Source organism: Arvicanthis niloticus, chromosome 28 (assembly GCF_011762505.2).
Source record: "Arvicanthis niloticus isolate mArvNil1 chromosome 28, mArvNil1.pat.X, whole genome shotgun sequence".
Taxonomy (NCBI): Eukaryota; Metazoa; Chordata; class Mammalia; order Rodentia; family Muridae; genus Arvicanthis; species Arvicanthis niloticus.
In genome coordinates this window covers 1817085-1837087 of record NC_133436.1, presented here as the reverse complement: position 1 = coordinate 1837087, position 20003 = coordinate 1817085, and the positions used below count along the sequence as shown (strand labels likewise).

Sequence of the window (20003 nt, the reverse complement as noted above, 5' to 3'; positions counted from 1 at the left end):
TTGTATATATGTGAATACACTGTCACTTGTCTTCAGACATAGTAGGAAAGGGCATCAGATTCCATTACAGATGGTTGTGAGCCACCATGTGGTTGCTGGGAATTGAACTCGGGACCTCTGGAAGAGCAGCCAGTGCTCTTAACCACTAAGCCATCTCTCAGCCCCCACTTTCCTTATTCTTAAAATACAAAATTATAGAGCTGAAGAGATGGCTCAATAGTTAAGTGTGTGGCTCTTCTAAATGACCCATTTGACAGCTCATAGTCACCCTAACTCCAGCTCCAGGGCACTGACGCCTGCTTCTGGCTTCTCTGGGCACCTGCATACATGTGGCACGTGTTCACAAAAACACACACATAATGAAAAGTAAATCTCAAAATAAATGAATATATCCAGACAAAGAAGAAGAAATTATTAGTGGTTTTATTTTTCATTACATTATTTGTATGTGGGCATGTGCATATACCTGTTGAGACCAGAAGAGGACACTGAATCCCCTGGAACTGGAGTTACAGGTGGGTGCTGGGAATCAAACTTAGGTCTTCTGCAAGAGCCATACTTTCTTAACTGATGAGTTATCTCTCCAACCCCAAAAGAAATTCTTACCAATTTGTCATGCTTAGAGAAGACACAGTGTAAGAAAATGAGTACTTTACATTTCTTTTTAATACAAAGAAACACACTTGTGCCCCAGCTCCAATACATGGCCCACACATCAGTCTTTCCGCAGGGGAACAGTCTCCTCCCTGATGCCCTCTTTGGTCACAATGCAGATCCTGAGGGCATCTCCAGTATATACATCCCTCTCAGCTGCAGAGATGAAGACGTCTTTCACCAGCCTCATGGCTCTGTCCAGAGTCAGGGGGACGTGCTCTACATTCTGCATATTTTTGAAACCGACCTGGAGAGACAGAAACTCATATGGAGCATCATGTAACCCCAAAGCTAAAGAAGGCCCCAACCTCCCTACAGCATGAGTCTCCATGTCCCAGGATTTGAACTGTATTTATCAGGTCATATAGGTATGCCTTCCAGATTAAGGATATTCTCGTCCCCAGTTAAACACAACAGAAATGGGGCAAAGCTCCCAATTTCTCAAAAGCACAAACACGGAGGCAGATATAGATACTGTAAGAAATACAGCATGGAGGGAGGAGACAAAGACAGCCCCTGTTAGTAGGCAGCTCCTTCAGAAAAGTTTGGGCAGGTTTATCTAGGAAGAGGGGGCTTCAGCTGAGAAAATGTCTCCATCAGTCTGGACTATAAGCAAGTCTGTGGGACCTTTTCCAGTTAGTGACTAATGTTGGAGGCCCAGCCCACTGTGGGCAGGTGATCATAGGCTGTATATATAAGGAAGCAGGTTAAGGCAGCCATAGGGAACAAGGAAGTAAGTAGCATTCCTCCATGGTCTCTGCTTCAGTTCCTGCCTCAACTTCCCTCCATTATAGAGTACAAACTGTTAAGCTGAAATAAACCCTTTTCTCCCTCAGTTGCTTTTGGTCATGGTACTTTTATAATGGCAATAGGATCAAAACTAGAAGGTACTGAAATAGAAGAGCATCAAACATTCCTAACTAAAGTGCAGGATCAGATAGAAGACATGCAGGAAAAAGCAGAGGCAGAATGTGGCACAGGTGAGATGAACACACAAGCAGCAAAAAGCAAGGCACAGGAATCATGAGTAGCACAGATTAGCTAACTGAGCTTGGAGGCCGAAAGTATTCTGCGAAAACCCAATAAATGCAGGTCTGGATCAAGATGGTATCAAAAAAAAAAGGGACAAATTAAAAGTTTGGGAAATGGACTATAACCCAGGAACAGTAAGGAGGCATTGTGTGATGTAAGGTAAAGACAGCGTGGGATATGCCGGGCAGTGGTGGTGCACACCTTTAATCCCAGCACTTGGGAAGCAGAGGCAGGTGGATTTCTGAGTTCGAGGTCAGCCTGGTCTACAGAGTGAGTTCCAGGACAGCCAGAGATACACAGAGAAACCCTGTCTCGAAAAACAAACAAACAAAAAAACAAAACAACAACCACAAAAAGACAGTGTGGGATAGACAAGACATGACCAATAGCTGCACACAGAGTCCATAAAGCCATGGGCAGGTGAGGACTAAGGGACACTGGCAGAGCAGAGAAAAAAGCGGTTTCAGAAGATGTCAGCAGCTCTCAGCAGAATGAGAAACTGGAGCTTACCACAGCTGCCCACGTTGCCACAGGCAGAGACTCAAGGACATTACCTGGTTGTCGAGCAGAGGCTGTAGCATAGCACTTGCTGAGCCTCCAGCCTTGAAAGAGTCTCTCTGGTAAGAGCCCACTGGGTCAAAGCTGTATACAGCTCCTTTTCCTTAAAGAAGAAAGAGTACATGTAACACTGTAAAAGGAAGTGGAAGCACAATGCAGAGTGCTATTGACTTAGCTAAACTTCTGACAAAGACCAGAACACAGTTACTGTGGTGCAGTGGAGCCCAGCACACTATTCCTTATGGAATGAGGTCAGAGACAAGAGGAGCGCATCTTAGTGACCTAACACTGTGGTCAGCTCGCGTCTCATGGCCCTGGGCAGGCAGGTCATTCAGACATACTGAATAGTGATCATAGGCCTTACTTGAAGTTCTAACCAAAATTTTCATGCTATTTCTAACAAATAAACTTGTATAGTTTTAGCATAGGCCCAACAGTTTCTAAATTTTTCTTAGAGCTAAATCTAAGTAATACCAAAGACTTATTGTATATACCTTTTTAGTATTCAATAAACATACACTTTAACAATATATTGTAAAAAACCACATGCGTCAGCTAGTTTCATGTCGACCTGACACAAACTAGAGTCATCAGAGAGGATAGAACCTCAACTGAGAAACTGCCTCCTAAGACTGGGCTGCAGCCAACCTGCAGCACATGTTCTTAGTCAGTGACTGATGGCCTCCCTAAGACTGGGCTGCAGGCTGCAGGAGGGTCCAGCCACTGTGGGTGATGCTATTTCTGGGCCAGTGGTCCTGGGTTTTATGAGAAAGCAGGCTGATCAAGTTATGAGGAGCAAGCCAGTAAGCAGCACCCCTCCATGGACTCTGCATCAGCTCCAGCTTCTAGGTTCCTCCTGTTTTGAGTTCCAACCTGTCTTTATTCAATGATAAACAACAATATGAAAATGTAAGCTAAATAAACTTTCTTCCCAGCTTGCTTTTTAGTCATGGTGTTTCATTGCAGCAATAGAAACCCTAACTAAGACACCATGTTTTAGGCTAAGGCAGGAGAATAGTAAATTCATGGTACACTCAGGTACACGGTGAGAACCACCTCTGCCAAATACCACCAAACCCTATTTAATGGAAATACTTAATAAAGAGTTTTAGCAAAACACAAATGTGTGTGTACTGTTAACAGCTTTGCTTTGCCCAAAATGTTACAGCTTGTTTTGAATTACTGGAATAAGGAATAACGTAAAAAACAGAGATTATTTTTATTTATGTGTATGCCTATGTGAATGTCTGTATCATATGTATAGGTATCCATGAGGACCAAGAGATTCCTTGGGACTGAGTCACAGGCAACTGTAAGCTGCCCAAACTGTATGTTGGAATCCAAACAGGTCCTCTGAGAACATCAAGTACTCTAAATGCTAAACCATCTCTCCAGGCCAAGAGTAACTTTTATTTCTGTAAGAGAAACACAACTCAATACAGCAAACCAGTGGTCCTTGGAGACTCCACTGAAATCAAATTATGTCTTTTGGAGAAATAATTTGGCATCAGTAACTGTCCAATGCAAACAGGCTCATACCTATAACACAATAATTTCATGTGCAGAGCAGGATTTATCCTAAAAGATAATTGTAAATATATTCATTTCTTACATATGTATAAGAAAAAAATTAAATCAAAAGCAGCCTGGTAGGGAATCATTTTTCCTGAATATTCACACCCATTAGCCATTGTACCAGTTAGTGACGCTGAGTTCTCACCAATGGGGTGAGGTACTATCACCAAGGATATTTAAAAAAACAAAAACAAACAAACAAACAAAAAAAACAAAAACAGGATAGGGAGCTGGAGAGACAGCTTAGAGGTTAAGAGCACTGACTGCTCTCCCAGAGGTCCCGAGTTCAATTCCCAGCAACTACATGGTGGCTCACAACCATCTGTAATGGGATCTGATGCCCTCTTCTGGTGTGTCTGAAGACAGCTAAAGTGTACACACATACATAAATTTAAAAAAAAAAAAATCAGGATAATAACCCTGGTGTGTTGCCAGCCTGTTTTGAATTCTAGTGGTCTTCTGCAAACACAACTGCCTTGCCAAGATACTTTGACTTTGTGTAGTCTTTGTGAATCATCGAAGTTACTGTTTATTTTTAACATAAGTAAATATGTCTGCAATATTCAAAATACCAAAGAATTATAGGCACCTTAAAAGTTATTAGAAAGTTGGCACTCACTCAAAAACACACTGCTGTCTAAAAGCTAAAGAAAGCAAATCCTGGAGCCAAACTGCTCCATCCTGCTCTAACTTGTGTGGTTAACTAACTGGCTTCAGTTATTGAAAAGGTTAATATACTCAAGCTCCATAAGACTGGGGCCAGGGCCAGAAAAGTGGTAACGGCACTTGCTGCAAAGCCTGTTGACTTGAAAGTGATCCTCAGAACCTACTTTGTTTGGAAAGTTGTCCTCTGACTTTCACATCTGCACCATGGCAAACACACCCCGCCCAGGGAACTAACCTTAAAAACAAACTTTAAAATTTTCTACCTTTGAGAAAAACTGGAAAGTACCATATGCTTATATATAGCTTAAATTATTATCAAAGAACACATCACTACAATTTTAGATGAAGTTTTTAGGAAATGTGTCTGAGTGTTTGCCTGCATGCCTGTAAGTACATGACATGTGCAGTACCTGAAGAGGCCAGAGGAGGGCGTGGGAGTCCCTTGAAGCCCAAGTTAGAGACCTTTGTGAGATGCCATGTGAGTGCTGGGAACTGAACCCCTGGGTTCTTTCAAAGAGTAGCACATGCTAAGCCATCTCTCCAGCCCCTAGAAGAGGTCTTTTAACAACAACTGTGGAGCCAAGTGTGGTGACTGCTGTCTGTAACCCTGTCAGTTGGGAAGCTAGGGTAGGAGGAGAACTCAAGGTCACCCTGGGCTACAGACTGAGACCTTAAAAAAATTAAAAAATTAAAAATTTTTTTCTCAAACCCAAACCACAAGAAATCATGGATCATTCACAAGCTGTGGCTTAAGAAATAATAGTACTGGGGACCAGATCCCTGGGGAAACCAGAGACAACCACAGAAGCGGGCCTCTAGCTTCACCAGAGAACCCCAAGAACACAGACTGCAGGGGAAAATGTATCTCACTCTCCCCTCCAGCACACCAGGGGAATTTGAGAACTCCACTTTCAATTCAGCATGAATGTGCCAGCAATTAATCTTTTTAAAAAATACATTTTTTTGAAATATTCTCTTTATTTTATTTATTTTTTTAGATTTATTTATTTAACCTATGTGACTACACTGTCGATGTGTTCAGACACACCAGAAGAGGGCATCAGATCCCCATTTACAGATGGTTGTGAGCCACCGCGTGGTTGTTGGGAATTGAACTCAGGACCTCTGGAAGAGCAGTCAGTGGTCTTAACCACTGAGCTGTCTCTCCAACCCATGCCAGCAATTACTTTTGCAAATATTCCCTTTAACTCTTATTTTCTATTATTTAATTTCTACTCTTGCATGTTTCATAATGGTTTTGCTTTTGTTTGTACATAACTTAGGGGTTTTTGTTTGTTTGGGTTTTTCAAGACAGGGTTTCTTCTGTCTAGTTCTAGCAGTTCACAAAGTCCCTCTGTAGATCAGGCTGGCCCCAAAGGCAATTTTTTTATTCTTTAGCCACACCTCACACACCCTCCCCCTTTAATTCCTACATCTTCCTGTCCTTGATCTTTCCCCTCTTTATGTAATTATAAATTTCCATAACTTAAACAATCTCTCAAATCTGCAGCCCTTAACAGGACCCCAGCTTTCCCCTCCTGGCCACTTCATCCATCTTGATGATGAATGACTTTTGAGGCAACCTAATATTAATCCTTATCTACCCTACTTCTCTCCCACTCCTAACTTATTAACTAAAATCCAACAAACATGCTATATACTAACTACCCTTGGTTATTTACCCTCCAACAGCTACTGAAGTCTAAAAGGACACCATTATTAAGTGGCTAGCACAACTGCATTATAGTAATATCAAACTGTTGTAGTTTCTCTCCCCAAGCAGTATCCTTCTTGGAAGAAGATGGAGCTTGCATGAGGAACCCAGAGGTCCTGGTCTAAGAAATTGTTTTCTGAATTATAATTCAAGACTACCACACCCACATTCCACTTGAATATTTCAACTAGAAAAACCAACACAACTCCAAAAACTATTAACCCTATAACAGTCACTTCTAACCAGAGTTAGATAAAATCCCAAACAGAAAATTCAAAATAATATGTTCAAAGGTACAAACAGCTGAATAAATCAGGAAGGGGTTCTGGTTGAAGAGGAAGTTCAATGCAAACTCTAAGTTTGGTTTCCAACACTCACATAGTGGATCACAAATATAGTTCTGGGGGATTTGATGGCCTCTACAGCCACCAGACATACATATGATACATATAAATATATGCAGATAATCACACATATAAAATAAATCTTAACAAAGAAATCAAGTAGGTAGTGATGGTTACATCAAAGAGGAATTCAAAGGATAGAAATACTGAAGAAAGACTAATGTGAATCAAACACCAGAAACAAATCACAGTAAGTTAATAAAAAAAAATCATAAAAATAAAAAATAAATTAAAAAAATTAAAACCAGTGGAAAGTCTCAGCACAGAATGGATCACTGACTGAGAGAACAGACCATCTGAGCTTGAAGACAAGGCAGAAGAATTCAGTAAAGATAAAATAGTGAGAAAGTACCAAAGGCATAACCAAGACACTGTGAAAAGACCAAATCAACTAGTCAGGGGCACAGAAGAACTTATTCTAGTGGCAAAGAAAGCATGTTTAAAAGAATCATAAGAGAAAAATCTCAGAGTTAAGAAGAGACACCAGGTAGCACATACCTTTAATCCCAGAGCTTGGGAGGCAGAGGCATGTGGGTCTCTGAGTTCAAGGCCAGCCTGGTCTAAAGAGGGAATGCCAGGACAACCATTGATACAGAGAAATCTTCTCAAAGTTCTCCCCCTACCCTACTACCAAAAAAATGAGGAGAGAGATGCCAATCCAGAGGCATTTAAGACACCTAACAGACAAAATCAGAAAACAAAACAAAACAAAACAAAAAAAAAAAGACTTTCCTTGTCATATTATTAATTAAAAAAAAAAAAAAAAGTCAACAGGTGGTAGTGGCACACACCTTTGATCCCAATGCTCAGGAGGCAGAGGCAGGTAGATCTCTAAGTTCAAGGCCAACACAGAGCTAGTTCCAGGACAGCCAGGGATACACAGAGAAACCCTGTCTTAGGGGGAAAAAAACAAATCACACCAAAGCCCACCTAGTATATACAACAAAGGGAGCACACTGAAAGTGGTAAGGGAGAAACAGGTAGACCCAGACAAACATCGCATTATTCAACTGAAACTTTGAAAGTCAGGAAGGCTTATTTCAAACCCTAAACATACTTAACACCCATCCTACTACCTAAAAGCCAGCGAGTCTTTGGAGATTTTAGCAGACTTGGTGACCTAGGTTGAGTGGACAGAAAGAAGAGAAGCATGAAACAGAAATAGAAAACTGACCAATAGAAAGCTCCAGCTGTAAGCCTAGTAGACTAAAGATCACTCATCTTGCGGTATATGAAAACTGTAATGTACTATATGTATGTATGAAATTATCAAAGAACTGAATTTTTTAAAATTATAGTAGTAATAATGTATACTTCAATATTGCTTAGGACTGCTAATCAAACTGGTGCATCCCTCTTCATGATGAAGGAACAGCCCTAAATTAACGCTCCATCATAATTAAGAGCCTCAATATAAAATACAGAGAACATAGAACTCCTAATAAAGTAACAAAAGTATAATTTTAAAAAACTTTAAGACACTAGAAATAAAAGTAACAGCAGAATTTAAAAAATAAACAAGGGAATTTTCAAAAAGCAGAACAAGACTGTTGCAGGAAATCTGATCACACTGCAAACCCCAGGATTGTGTTGTTTACTGGAAAAACCTGTTTCTAGTTGTAGTGTAGCTCAGCCTTACCACACATCTTTAATCCTAAACAATAAACGTAAAGTTAGTTTGTAGAAGGAAGCACCCATATTTGAAAACGATGTCAATGAGTGGCAGAAAAGGGACAAATGAGATTTGACTGAGTAGGATATTTCAACTCTCATGAGAACGGCAGGAGAATGAGAACAGAGGGGAAAGAGGTGACTTAAGAGAGAGCAGTGCAGAAAGAGAGGACAGTTTCACTGGGACAGTTGTACACAGACAGGTTGCAGAGAGAGAAAAAGGCAGACACAAGTGAGGATAGAACGAGCCAGAGAATGAGGAGCCAGAAGATTAGAACAGATAGCCAAAGTTACTATGAGGCCAAGCAGAGCAATTCAGTCAGAAGCTGAGAGAAGCCAGTTTGAATCAGTCAGCATGGAGAAGAGTGTTGAGCCAGAACAGCTGAGATGAATCAGCCAGCCAGAGTTCAGAAAGAACTAAAAAGAGTGAGCTTATTCAGCAACAAGTCTCAGAGGCTGAAAACATTCTAGGCCTAGGATAGAAGCTTCCAGAACTAAGCCTAGATTAGCAGACGAAGGCAGTAAGCCTCTGACATCAAGAGAATAAAAGTTACTTTTACACAGACAAAAAGATAGACTATCCATAGGCAACAAGAATGAGGAACCAATAAGGTGCAGTTGTGGAGAAAATCAGGACAGGTGAAGACGATGAGGAAACAGTAAAGAGGATCAACCTGGAGGGCCACTGTGAAGCGTCAGAACCAAGCACAAGAACCCAGCAAAGATCCAAAATAGTACTCAACACCTCCATCAGATCAGGGGAAAGACACACACCACCAAAGAAGACACAAAAAAAAGCATAAAAAATGGACTCAAGCAAGGGGCAAGGCTTCTTTGTGATGGTCAGAAACAATCCAGGGAGACTCCATGTATCAGGCTCAGAGGACCCATCTACCCTGGAGAGAGGAAAGGCAGGGGTGAAATGTATTTATTAACCCTGAGCTAAAGTCCTCAGTTTCACCTACATTCCAACACCAGAGCCCTTTGCTGTGATCCAGGCAGCAAAAGACAGATCAGTTACACAGCCTGATTTCTCTTTAAAGTTGCTATTTTAAAAGATTATTGTAGATACTGGCTGTATAATGTTTATAAATTAAATTACTTCTTTGACAATTTTATACATACATATAACACGTTGTTTTTATACCACCACTCCCAAAGACTGATTTTTTTTTTTCTTAAGTCTTAGCTCCAATCTTAAAACAAGTATCTGGGCTGGAGAGATGGCTCAGTGGTTAAGACTGTGTACTTAGCGCTCTTCAAAGGATGGAAGCTAGGATTCTTAGCACCTGCTGGGTAGCTCGCCACAGCTTCTAATAAACAGCAGCTCTGACACAGCTGGACTTCGAAGGCACCTGCACTTACATGCATATCACACCTCCACACACAATGAAAAAAGTCAATCTTCTACAATGGTTTCTTAAGATTTCATTTTCCTTATGTATATTTATGTGGATGAAAAGATTGCTGGAGGTGGGAGGTGAACAAAGAAACTGTTTTCTGGACACTGAAGGGCACTTGCACACAGGAATTCACAGCAGTTGTGATTTGTATGCAAGACCTGACAAGCTCAAGCCAGACAAACATCCCAGCATGAAGAAGGAAGTGGACAAGAAGTACCATCCTAGCCAAGGAGCTTTTGGCAACTGACAGCTGTTGGTAGAGGGAGTCAATTTTAAGGGTGAGTCCCCTAGCAGGCTGACCACATTCTAGTGGAAGGCCACACATCCAAGAGTATGAGTAATGAGAACTGTACTTGATGGTTTAAAGATGAAAACAGACAGGATCCGAAGTTGGGTGGTAAGGAAATTAGGGAGTGGTATATCTGGGAGGAATGGGAAGGTAGGTGACTATGATCAAAATACACTGCACAGAATTCTCCAGGAACTAATAAAACATGAGGCGGGGGAGCAAATACACTCAGACTCACAAAAATCTTTTGTTGTTGTTTTTTTGAGACAGGATCTCTCTACATAGTCCTAACTGTTCTGGAACTTGCTATGTAGACCAGGCTAGCCTCAGACCCAGAGACTCTTCTGCCTCTCTAAGTGCTGTGATTCCATGTGCTACCAGATCCAGCCTAAGTCTTACAAAATATATCCTATCTTACTCTGACAGAAAGAAATAAAAAAAGATATGTACTCTGAGAGCACTACAGGTACTAACTAACCCAAATCACCTTTGTTTTTGGAGACAAGGTCTTGAATAGTCCACGAAGAATACAATCCTTCTGTTTCAGCTGCCAAGTGCTGGGGTTATAGACATGTACTACCATATTATGTTTAAAACAAACAAACAAACAAACCCTCCCAAAACAGATTTATTTCTATTTTATGAGTATGCATCTTTTGCCTGAATGTATGAATGTGTTGTGTAGCAGTTTCCTTCCTGATTAAAACATTTCATCCTGCAGGGAAGCTAAGACAAAAGGTAAGCAACTTACAACTGCTTCAGGAAGTCCCTGAAACAAATCAGATTTATAAGCCTTCCCTCCCCCCACTTTAAGAGTAAACAATAAATACTGTTGACAGTCACTTTCATGAAAAGCCAAGCTACAGAAAAGAAGCAGACATTAGCTAAGCTGCCTGGGAACTGTGTCGCCCAATTAAACTGTGTCGCTCATCTACCTAGAAGGAACATTCTCCAATCTATTGAACTACCTGCAAGCTCTAACTGTGCTTCAGGTTTCCCGCTTTGGTGATGCAGCTGCCTTTGAGTCATCTCTGTTCCTATAAGTAACCCCAATACAACTCACTGGTTCACCAGGTTGGACTTGGTGTTATCTGTACTTTGGTCTGTTGTGGGCTACCTTTGTGGGTGAGTAGATGTGTGTGTGTTACATCTCCCCAGGAAAAGTCTGTTACACAGCAGTATGAGTACCACATGTACACCTAATATCCCCAGAGGGCATCAGATCCCCTGGAACTGGAGTTACAAATGGTTGTAAGCCACCATGTTGGTGCTGGAAACTAAATTCAGGTCTTGTGCAGGAGCAACAATTGCTCTTAACCATGAGTTCTTCCAGCCCCAGAAATTCCTTTTCAAGAACTATTTGAGGGGCTGGAAAGATGACTTGGCAGTTAAGAGCAGTGGCTACTCTTCTTCCAGAGGACTTGAGTACAATTCCCAGAACCCACTTGGCAGCCCACAACTGCCTCTAACTCTATCTCCAGGGAATCTCACACCCCCACAGGCATGCACGCAGGCTAGCTAAACACCAATGAACATAAAATAAAAATAAAATCTTTTAAAAAAGAACTATTTGAATTAATTATGCTATGTAAGCTGTAAGATGAAAGATAACAGCTATCAACAAATACCATATACTGAGAAAACAAATAACTAACTAACAGGTCACCAGGTACCATATACAGTACTTGCTGTGTGTCTCTGAATGGCATTTATCTTTTAGCTTCAGTTTGTTCGACTTTCATGATCAAAGAACAAAGCTGCTGGACTAATGGCTCAACTCCAGGCAGAAGCACACACATTTATGAAATAACACTTTCGCATTTTGACAGAAAGCAAGATGTTACCTTCTTCATCAAGTCCTCCAATGATGTTGTAAACATAGTAAGGGAAGAAGCGCCTTGAGTACAGGATGGTAGACAGCATTGCAGCAATTGCCCCAGTTGTCATGGCCTTGTTATTGGAGTGCTTGTACATCTTTCATGCATTGTTTTTTAGTAGAATAGGGGGAGGGGTGGGGGTGGGGGACATGAAACAGAGAGACAACGGAGAGATTCAGTAGAGACAGATTCAGGCTTCAAAAACAACCAATACACACTATAAGCATTCCTTAGTAAAACATAAAAGCTTGTTTCTTTCATGACCAAATAAGACAATGTTACTAACATAAAATAATAGTTTATTACATATACTTGCGATGGTCAGTAGTAAGTTTTTTTTTCCAGATCAGAAACATTTCCCGGAAAAAAAAAAAAGAGCAAGATTGGGGATGGGAATAAACCTGACATGTGCCAGGAAAGCTGGAACCAACAAGATTCACAAGGGCCTTCCTCAGGGTTATACAAACAGTTAACAATTGCTGAGAAGAAGAAAACTATCACTCAGCTGCCTGTATGTTGAAGGGAGGGGCTTCAGGGGAAGCAGCCTTCCTGAAGTGTCGTCTATGCTGGATGGGTGGATGGTGATGCAGTTTGCGTTCAGGTGCTCATGCTCCTCCAAATAACCAATGAACTCACTGTTTGTTGAGTCGTTACTCTGGTCTGTAGTGGTTCCCTATCTTAAGCGAATAGATTAATGCAGTTGTCCCAGCATTCAAGAAATGAGTTTGTGACTAGCCTGGTCTACACATCAAACTCCAGGACAGCCATGACTACAGAGAGACCCTGTCTCAAAACAAACAACCAAAAAGATTTTTAAGAGGAAGAATGTCCAGAAGATTAGTTTAAAGAGCTTTTTTACTCTCCCCTCTTCCTTTCAGGCACTACTAATTCAACAATATAACACGCAGGGCATGTAAGGTGAGCCTGGGGAAGGTGTTCCAACTGTATCTCTTCCTATACTATGCACCCCAATGGAATCAGCACCAGGAGCTTAACCTGCTACCTGCTGCTACAAATAAAATTTTCCTCGATTATAGCCATGCTGTTTAGGCTGCCTTCTTAATCTAACTGGTCAGCTGTGACAGAAATAAAATGGCCTTTGAGTTTTAAAGTATTTATAATCTGGTATTTTATAAGCAGAAACCAGCTGACTGCATCATTTGGAGTGCCCCTCTTGGACGAACACATCATCGAGGCTCAGCAGTCTTACTTCTCAAATTGTCTACCAAGGAAATGGTATCAAAAACATGACCACAGGGACTGGAGAGATGGCTCAGCAGAGTTAAGACCTAGGCCTGGTTCTTAGCACCTCCATGGCAGCTTACAATCATTTATAGACTATTCCAAGTAATCTGGAAACATTTTCTAACCTCCGAGTACCAGACATACCCACGGTATACAAACATGTGTAGACCAAACCCCCATACATATAAGATAAATGGAATTAAATAATTAGGCTAAGAATTTCCTTAAAAATTGTAAGCATAAAATGAACTAAGTTTACCATTTTTGTTGTTTGTTTTTTGAGGCAGGGTTTCTCTGTGTAATAACCCTCCTGGCTGCACTAGAACTCACTTTGTAGACCAGGCTGGCCTCAAACTCAGAGAGATCTGCCTTCCTGTCTCTTGATGGGGATTAAAAGTGTGCACTAGCACACCTGGTTGAATTTTTTTAGTCCCATGACAAGCATTTCTGAAGTAAAGCCTAAGTACTGTAAGTCAAGGTCAGAACACTGAACAATTACAAAAGCTATATGACTAGAAGGAGACAAATACAGAATAATTTCTAAGATAAGATATAGTAAATGATTTAGAAGGCATGATTTATCTGCTAATAAATATAAATTTCTGAAGCTTTCAATACTAAATGTTCTAAAATACTGTGAAATAATTTCTACACAGCCCCACAGCAAGTGTAAGTAAACATTTCATGACTATATGATGTATCCCCTTAAGTGACCAAGAACGGAGAACGTGGTCACGCCCACCCTCCAAAACAACCCTAAGACACCATCCCTACTCCTGAAGCTGCCAGGTGACGGATGGGCTGCCGCCCTTCATTGTGCTCCAGACTTATTTTCCGTTTGTGCTGTCTAGAGTGGAATGCTGTGAAGGAGGGAAGGAAGGTCAGCACACAGTTCCAGACCATGCTCCTATCTATCAGCTGCCCAGGCTACCTTCTGCCACAGCCAGACATGACACACTTCAGAGGAGAAGCTTCAGAAGAACAGCCATCTATAAGGTAGATAGCCCTGACATGACACAGAGGTTTTAGCAGACCTCTAAACTGCGCTGTAGTTTCCTGTTACTTGAATGACCTCAACAGCCAGTGTTGGTACTGCTTTATTTCTAGGATATGCTAACTCCACCTGCTAACTTGCTGTCTCTCTAAATGCTGCTGTGCTGTGAATTGTTTCCACAGAGCCGACATGTTCAAAAGCACCTACCTTTAATCTTGCTTCAATAATCTTTGTCAAAGTGAGACAATCTCCATGAAAACCACTGCAGCCAATTACTGTTTTGTCTGTTCTGTAAAAAGCCAATTTCAGGACAATGAGTTGATAAAGCAAGGCTCACAAACTGACAACTAGCCAGTGCTTTTGAGGCATGGGAGTAGACATACCAACACCTCCTTACACCAAATTAATTTTAGGTGGGCCAAAGATATAGCATGATTAGGCTAAAGAAAATAAGGGTTACTATTTTACAATCCAGAGCTAGAGAAGGTGAAGTATGATGTCACCCAAGGGTCATACACAAGTTCATAAATTTGACTATTTCTACAGAAAACAGTATGAAGTTAAAAAAATATGAACATATGACTAATGAAGTCTAACTCTAATTTCCTTATGAAAGAACAGCTAATGAGTTAGAAAAACTGGGTAGCCAGGAACTAGGAAGACAAGACTTCACCGCTTCTTATGGTAGATATGGGCCATGCCTAGGACCGACACATGGCAAAGCTGCCTTCCTTATTTTCTATTCCTTATCACCTTAAACTTCTACGCAAAGAACTCAAGCCTTGCTGGTTCCATTTCCACTTCAATTCTAGTATAACACAGTTTTGTGGTTAGCTACAATCTTCCCAACTGCCACGGAAATGTCTTTATGAATATTTACTTATGAGCTGGAGAGATAGCTCAATGGTTAAGAGCACTGGCTGGTCTTCCAAAGGACCTAGGTGGGTCCAATTTCCAGTATCCACATGATATGCAAACATATATACAAACAAAACAAACATATACTTAAAATAAATCTTAAAAAAAAAAAAAAAAAAGACTTACAGTTTGTAACATTTGGGGCTATCTCGGGTATGAATTGAAAATCCTTCACTCAACCGAGTGTCTGAAGCAACAATGGAAAAATCTTCTCCAGCAATTGCCAATACAGTACTGATGAATTAAAGAAAGAACGAACATTAATTCTTTAGGGTGACAATTCTGTCCCTTTAAATAGCAGTGTGTCCTAAAGGCCCTATCTGGGTAAATTTACTGACATAAAAGTGGAATTCAAACAAAAGACAAATGACTGGAGGAAAGGACTCCTGACTACATGTCATCCTGGAAGATCCCTAACCTAGAGCCTAATGGAGCCCTCCCCATTAAGCAGTTATAAGCCAGTGGGCAAATAAACCTCTGAAGGCCTCAATTTTCTCAGCTATGTTACACAGAATGTAAAACGGGACATACTGTTCCAGTACCTCACTAAAAAGCGGTAAAGACACTGAATGACATCTTCATCATTAAGGAACAAAAATATTCATGTACAGCAAACAGTGGTATTACAAATATTCATGTATAGCAAACAGTGGTATTACAAAGCAACCTGTTTCTAGTCTTGAAGACCAGGTATAGATAACAGTCCTACAAGCAAGTTGAGTTCAGAAAAGAAGATCTCTATTTCCTTACAGGAGAGCTGCTAGATAACATCAACAGATGAACAGTCGGTGTCTAGAGCAGTCTCTCCTCTGAACTGAAACATCCCTTGTTGGGCAGGAGACTAGTGAGACTCCTAAGGTAAATACTCGAGGGAAACTGAGTTATATCCAGGGCAAACTCATGAGATTCTCGGAGCTGCCCCTCCCCCCCCACCCCCCACTCCACAACACACACCTATGCACACCTTCAATTCCAGCATTTGAGAGGGAAAGGCAGGCTCTTTGAGTTCTAGGCCAGCTAAGGTTACATAGTAAGACACTGTCTTAGCCACTAGGGGAGGAGACTCTGACCAGCCAAACTGTAAGAAGAGATTTTCCAACTCATGAGCTACCTACAAGTTGTACAAAAATCCAGAGCCACAGCGTTTATAAGTTGTCAATTGTACTGGAGGAAACTTTTTTATGATACAGTTGATTCTGGGTCATCCTTGCTTCTTTAAGTATCTCCTGACCCATACTCCTGTCATACCCAATAAAAATTCAGGGCTGGAGAGATGGCTCAGTGGTTAAGAGCACTGACTGCTCTTTCACAGGTCCCGAGTTCAATTCCTAGTAACCACATGGTGGCTCACAACCATCTATAATGAGATCTGATGCCCTCTTCTGGTGTCTCTGAAGACAACTACAGTGTACTCATATACATAAAATAAATAGATAAATCTGAAAAATAAATAAATAAATAAATAAATATCCATTGGTTCTCCAAGTTAAACTTTATCCAATCACAAAGCAGGTTTGTATGTGTGTGTGTGTGTATGTGCACGCACATGTGCACAAAAGCTGTCATACCATAGTCAAAAAAGAAAGCTTTTTTCTTTCTGTACAATTTCTGAACTTACTGAAGAGCCCCAGAGAAAAACCACAAAAGTAGAACCTAGATACTACTGTTGCTTTCTCACGCAAACAACTTCTAAAAACTTCAATCTCTTTAAAATATATGAGATTACTAAACAGTAACTATCCCATAATTTGTATGCTATATATAAGGATTAAATGAGTTAACTATAAAGTCCACCTGACATTTGCCTGTTCTTCTAGTAAGTGAACAATAACCACTGAAAAATACAGTAGGACGGCACTATATGAAGACTAAGCAGCCTGGCACTGGAATTACTCATGCCACTTATTAGTTGTGTGACTTTAGATAAATTCTTCATGTTCAAATTGATGGTAATTACAGTACCTGTTGTGTTACAGAGTGTGAGAATTAAACACGTAATTCACATAAAGTACCTAACATAGTTCCTTGTAGGAAATAAACATCCAGAAAACATTACCTACTATTTTTACTGAGGCAAGTTTTGAACTAAAACTCCAAAGCAAAAAAGAATGGCATTCCAAATACCATGAACAGCAACAGAAGGGAAAAAATATCAATACTGTCCACTCAAGCAACTTAGTTAAGGTAGTCACTGTTATGTTACCAGAGATATACACACTCCTCGTGTGACGGACTGCTTAGAAGACTCCAAGTGCCAAGCTAGAGTTTAGAGGTCTAGCAAGAGCCGGGTGGTGGTGGCGCACGCCTTTAGTCCCAGCACTTGGGAGGCAGAGGCAGGCAGATTTCTGAGTTCGAGGCCAGCCTGGTCTACAGAGTGAGTTCCAGGACAGCCAGGGCTACACAGAGAAACCCTGTCTCGAAAAAAAACCAAAAAAAAAAAAAAAAAAAAAAGAGTCTAGCAAGGAGCCCTGAAGGTTACACAGAACAAGAATGAGAAGATTCCATTGCAAAGTGAGGCTTTAAGACAATTCTGACAATAATACAGTATGTGGAATGGGGCATAAATACTGCTCCAGTAAGAGTGGTGTAACAGAAGACAGACAGGATGGATGACAGGGGGAAGAAGGACAAATTCAAATACAACACCAATGTATGGAACCAAGGTTTTACAACTCCTTAGATGTGTTTGGTGAGGAAAACACCCTCCCCCCAAACTGAGATAAGCAGGGTGATGACATCATCAAAAGGGGTATTTTCAAGGAGCAGCAATAACTGTAAGGAACAATGACCCTGCTTGTTTTGTTTACTAACATGCGTCATGGTGAGAACAGAAAATGCAGTTAGATACAGTTTCCCAAAGGCCAGAATTGAGAGGACTTTTGAGAAATAAAGTTACAGAAAAAGAAGACTTGGGAAGTATGTTCCCAGGGATCAGGCATGAAAAGGTCTGAAATGACAAAACTACAAAAGCTACCAAGAGAAATTAATATCATGTTGTAGAATCAGAGACTGCTTGCAGGGCTAGTTGCAATAAGTGCTAAAGGTACAAAGGAGAAAGGTGATAAGACAGGTGTAAGTAACTATGAACAAAGTGATGGGTAAGAAGAACTAAAGGTTAAAAAGTGAATCGTGAGAACTGCGTTCGGAACTCCCTGAAATTATTACCACACCTTACCAACTACTTAGTGTTCACCTGCAGAGTTAAACAGCACACTGGAAAAGCAAACCGAAACTGGACAAGGCTGAGAACACGATGAACTTAAAACCGGTTCTAATTCACACCAGCTCTATGACCAGAGCTGTTTAAATGCCAAAAGCCAAGAACTAAGATTATGAAATACTCACTTAACTGCTTGAAGTTTACAAAAAATGTAACCACCTTGAGTCTCCCCCAACCTATAAAGTAGCTCAAGTAACTGAAAGGAACCTGCATAGTACATGCATTCAGATTTGCTCTTCAAAAGGCACGACCAAGGCTAAAATCAACCTTTCACTCTCAGTATGACCAACACCCAACACGCTTAAAGACGTATTTAACCTTTCTGCTTTTCTTTCTTGAGACAGGGATTCTCCGTGTAGCCCAGGCTCTCCTGGAACTTTTTCTGTAGACCAGACTGGCCACGAACTACCTGACTTTGTGGGCATTCAAGGTGTGCTACATCACCACCTAGCTGGTTTTGCTTTTCTTAAAAAGACTTCCTGACTGTTTCAATGTATAAAATACCCCTGTATTGTCAAAGGTCCTAAATATGAAGGAAAAACATCCCTTCGAATTGAGCGGATGATTAAAATGCACAAGTAATTTGAGAGTAAGAATAAACACACAGAAGGGTCCGACTGTCTAAGGCTGGGGAATGCAGCTCAGTAGAACTTGCCCAGCGGGCTACGTCTGAAAAACAGAAAACAACCTTCACTTTCCATCCGTGAAATTAAGTCTGGTTAATCAGGCTATTTTCCTTTTTAAAATAATGAATGAGCAGACAGCTCAGCGACAGAAACAGCTACTCGTCGAACAACCAAGACGAATCATAACTTCATGTTCACCCGTTGAGTTTAGAAACCTGTTCAAGCCCTACGAAACGACAACCCATAGAGGGGAAGGTTACAGTGGGAGCCCGTCTTGCCGGAGTAAACGGCACCAAAGGCGTCCATGCACATCTCTTGAGTGCTGGGCCGCAGGCTACATCCCCGCCATTCCCACACCGCCCGCTCGAGCAAGGTGAGCGCAGCAGACCCGGGCTTTTACCCTCCGTTGAAAGCATAAGGCGAGAAACGCAGCTGCACAGGGCCGGCGGAACCGTGAGGCCCCATTCCCAGCTCTTGGTCCCGGTCCCGGTAAGCTGCTGTGGAGAGCATCTCTCCTAACTCCTGCTGTCTCACGGTAAAATGGCCACCGGGGCCGGTTCACTTCCGCTTCCCTCGCCCCGCCCCCACCGGGCTCCTCTAGCCAGAACTAGCCAGATCTCGTTGCTCTTGGAGGTCTACACCTGCGTCTGGCTATCGCACAAGCTGGATCTAGCCAATTCCACCAACAGAGACATGTTTTATAACCCCAAGAAAACATTTGGATTTACTCATGGCGGATAGAAAGTTAAAGGTCCGATTATACTAAAAAAAATTAACCCAATTACAGAGCAACGATAACTCGGATATCACATTGGTGAAGTGGCACAGCGTTTGAGAAGGGTTAGTAGTTCATGCTGCATTCAAGGCAATCAGGATGCATAGTCAACTGCGTGGTGTATGCAGCCACGAGACCCAGGAAGCAATATTAGGTTTCTGTAGCCAGAATCTGGTGGTTAATATTGTTAACTCCACAGAATTTAGCATCACGTAGGAAAAACTCTTGGGCATATCTATGCGGGTGTTTCAAGAAGGTTTAATTGAGGGAAGACCCAACCAAAATATAAGCGGCACCACTACATTGCCTGGATTTTGGGACTAAATAAAGAAAAAAAGAACTAACATTTATTTATTATTTATTTATGCTTCCGGTCTGAGGA

General features: G+C 41.2%; 1 protein-coding gene across 1 annotated transcript; it reads right to left on the bottom strand.

Moving 5' to 3' along the window:
• Window positions 1-405: 405 nt before the first annotated feature.
• Psmb1 (proteasome 20S subunit beta 1) lies at window positions 406-19426 on the bottom strand. The gene is made up of 6 exons (XM_076926547.1): window positions 19247-19426; window positions 15127-15234; window positions 14290-14371; window positions 11811-11940; window positions 2241-2347; window positions 406-901 (listed from the first exon to the last, which is right to left on the bottom strand). The coding sequence occupies exons 1-6, from the start codon at window positions 19354-19356 to the stop codon at window positions 716-718; spliced, it is 723 nt and encodes a 240-aa protein (XP_076782662.1). The 5' UTR covers window positions 19357-19426; the 3' UTR covers window positions 406-715.
• Window positions 19427-20003: the final 577 nt, after the last annotated feature.

Bases quoted from the DNA above. Each gene is read 5' to 3' on its own strand.
- Psmb1 (XM_076926547.1), bottom strand. From the start codon at position 19,356: ATGCTCTCCACAGCAGCTTACCGGGACCGGGACCAAGAGCTGGGAATG. The intron at 15,235-19,246 runs GTAAAAGCCCGG...TTAATTCATCAG, and splicing joins CCTTATGCTTTCAACGGAGG to TACTGTATTGGCAATTGCTG. The intron at 14,372-15,126 runs GTAAGTCTTTTT...GGCTTTTTACAG, and splicing joins AGCCCCAAATGTTACAAACT to AACAGACAAAACAGTAATTG.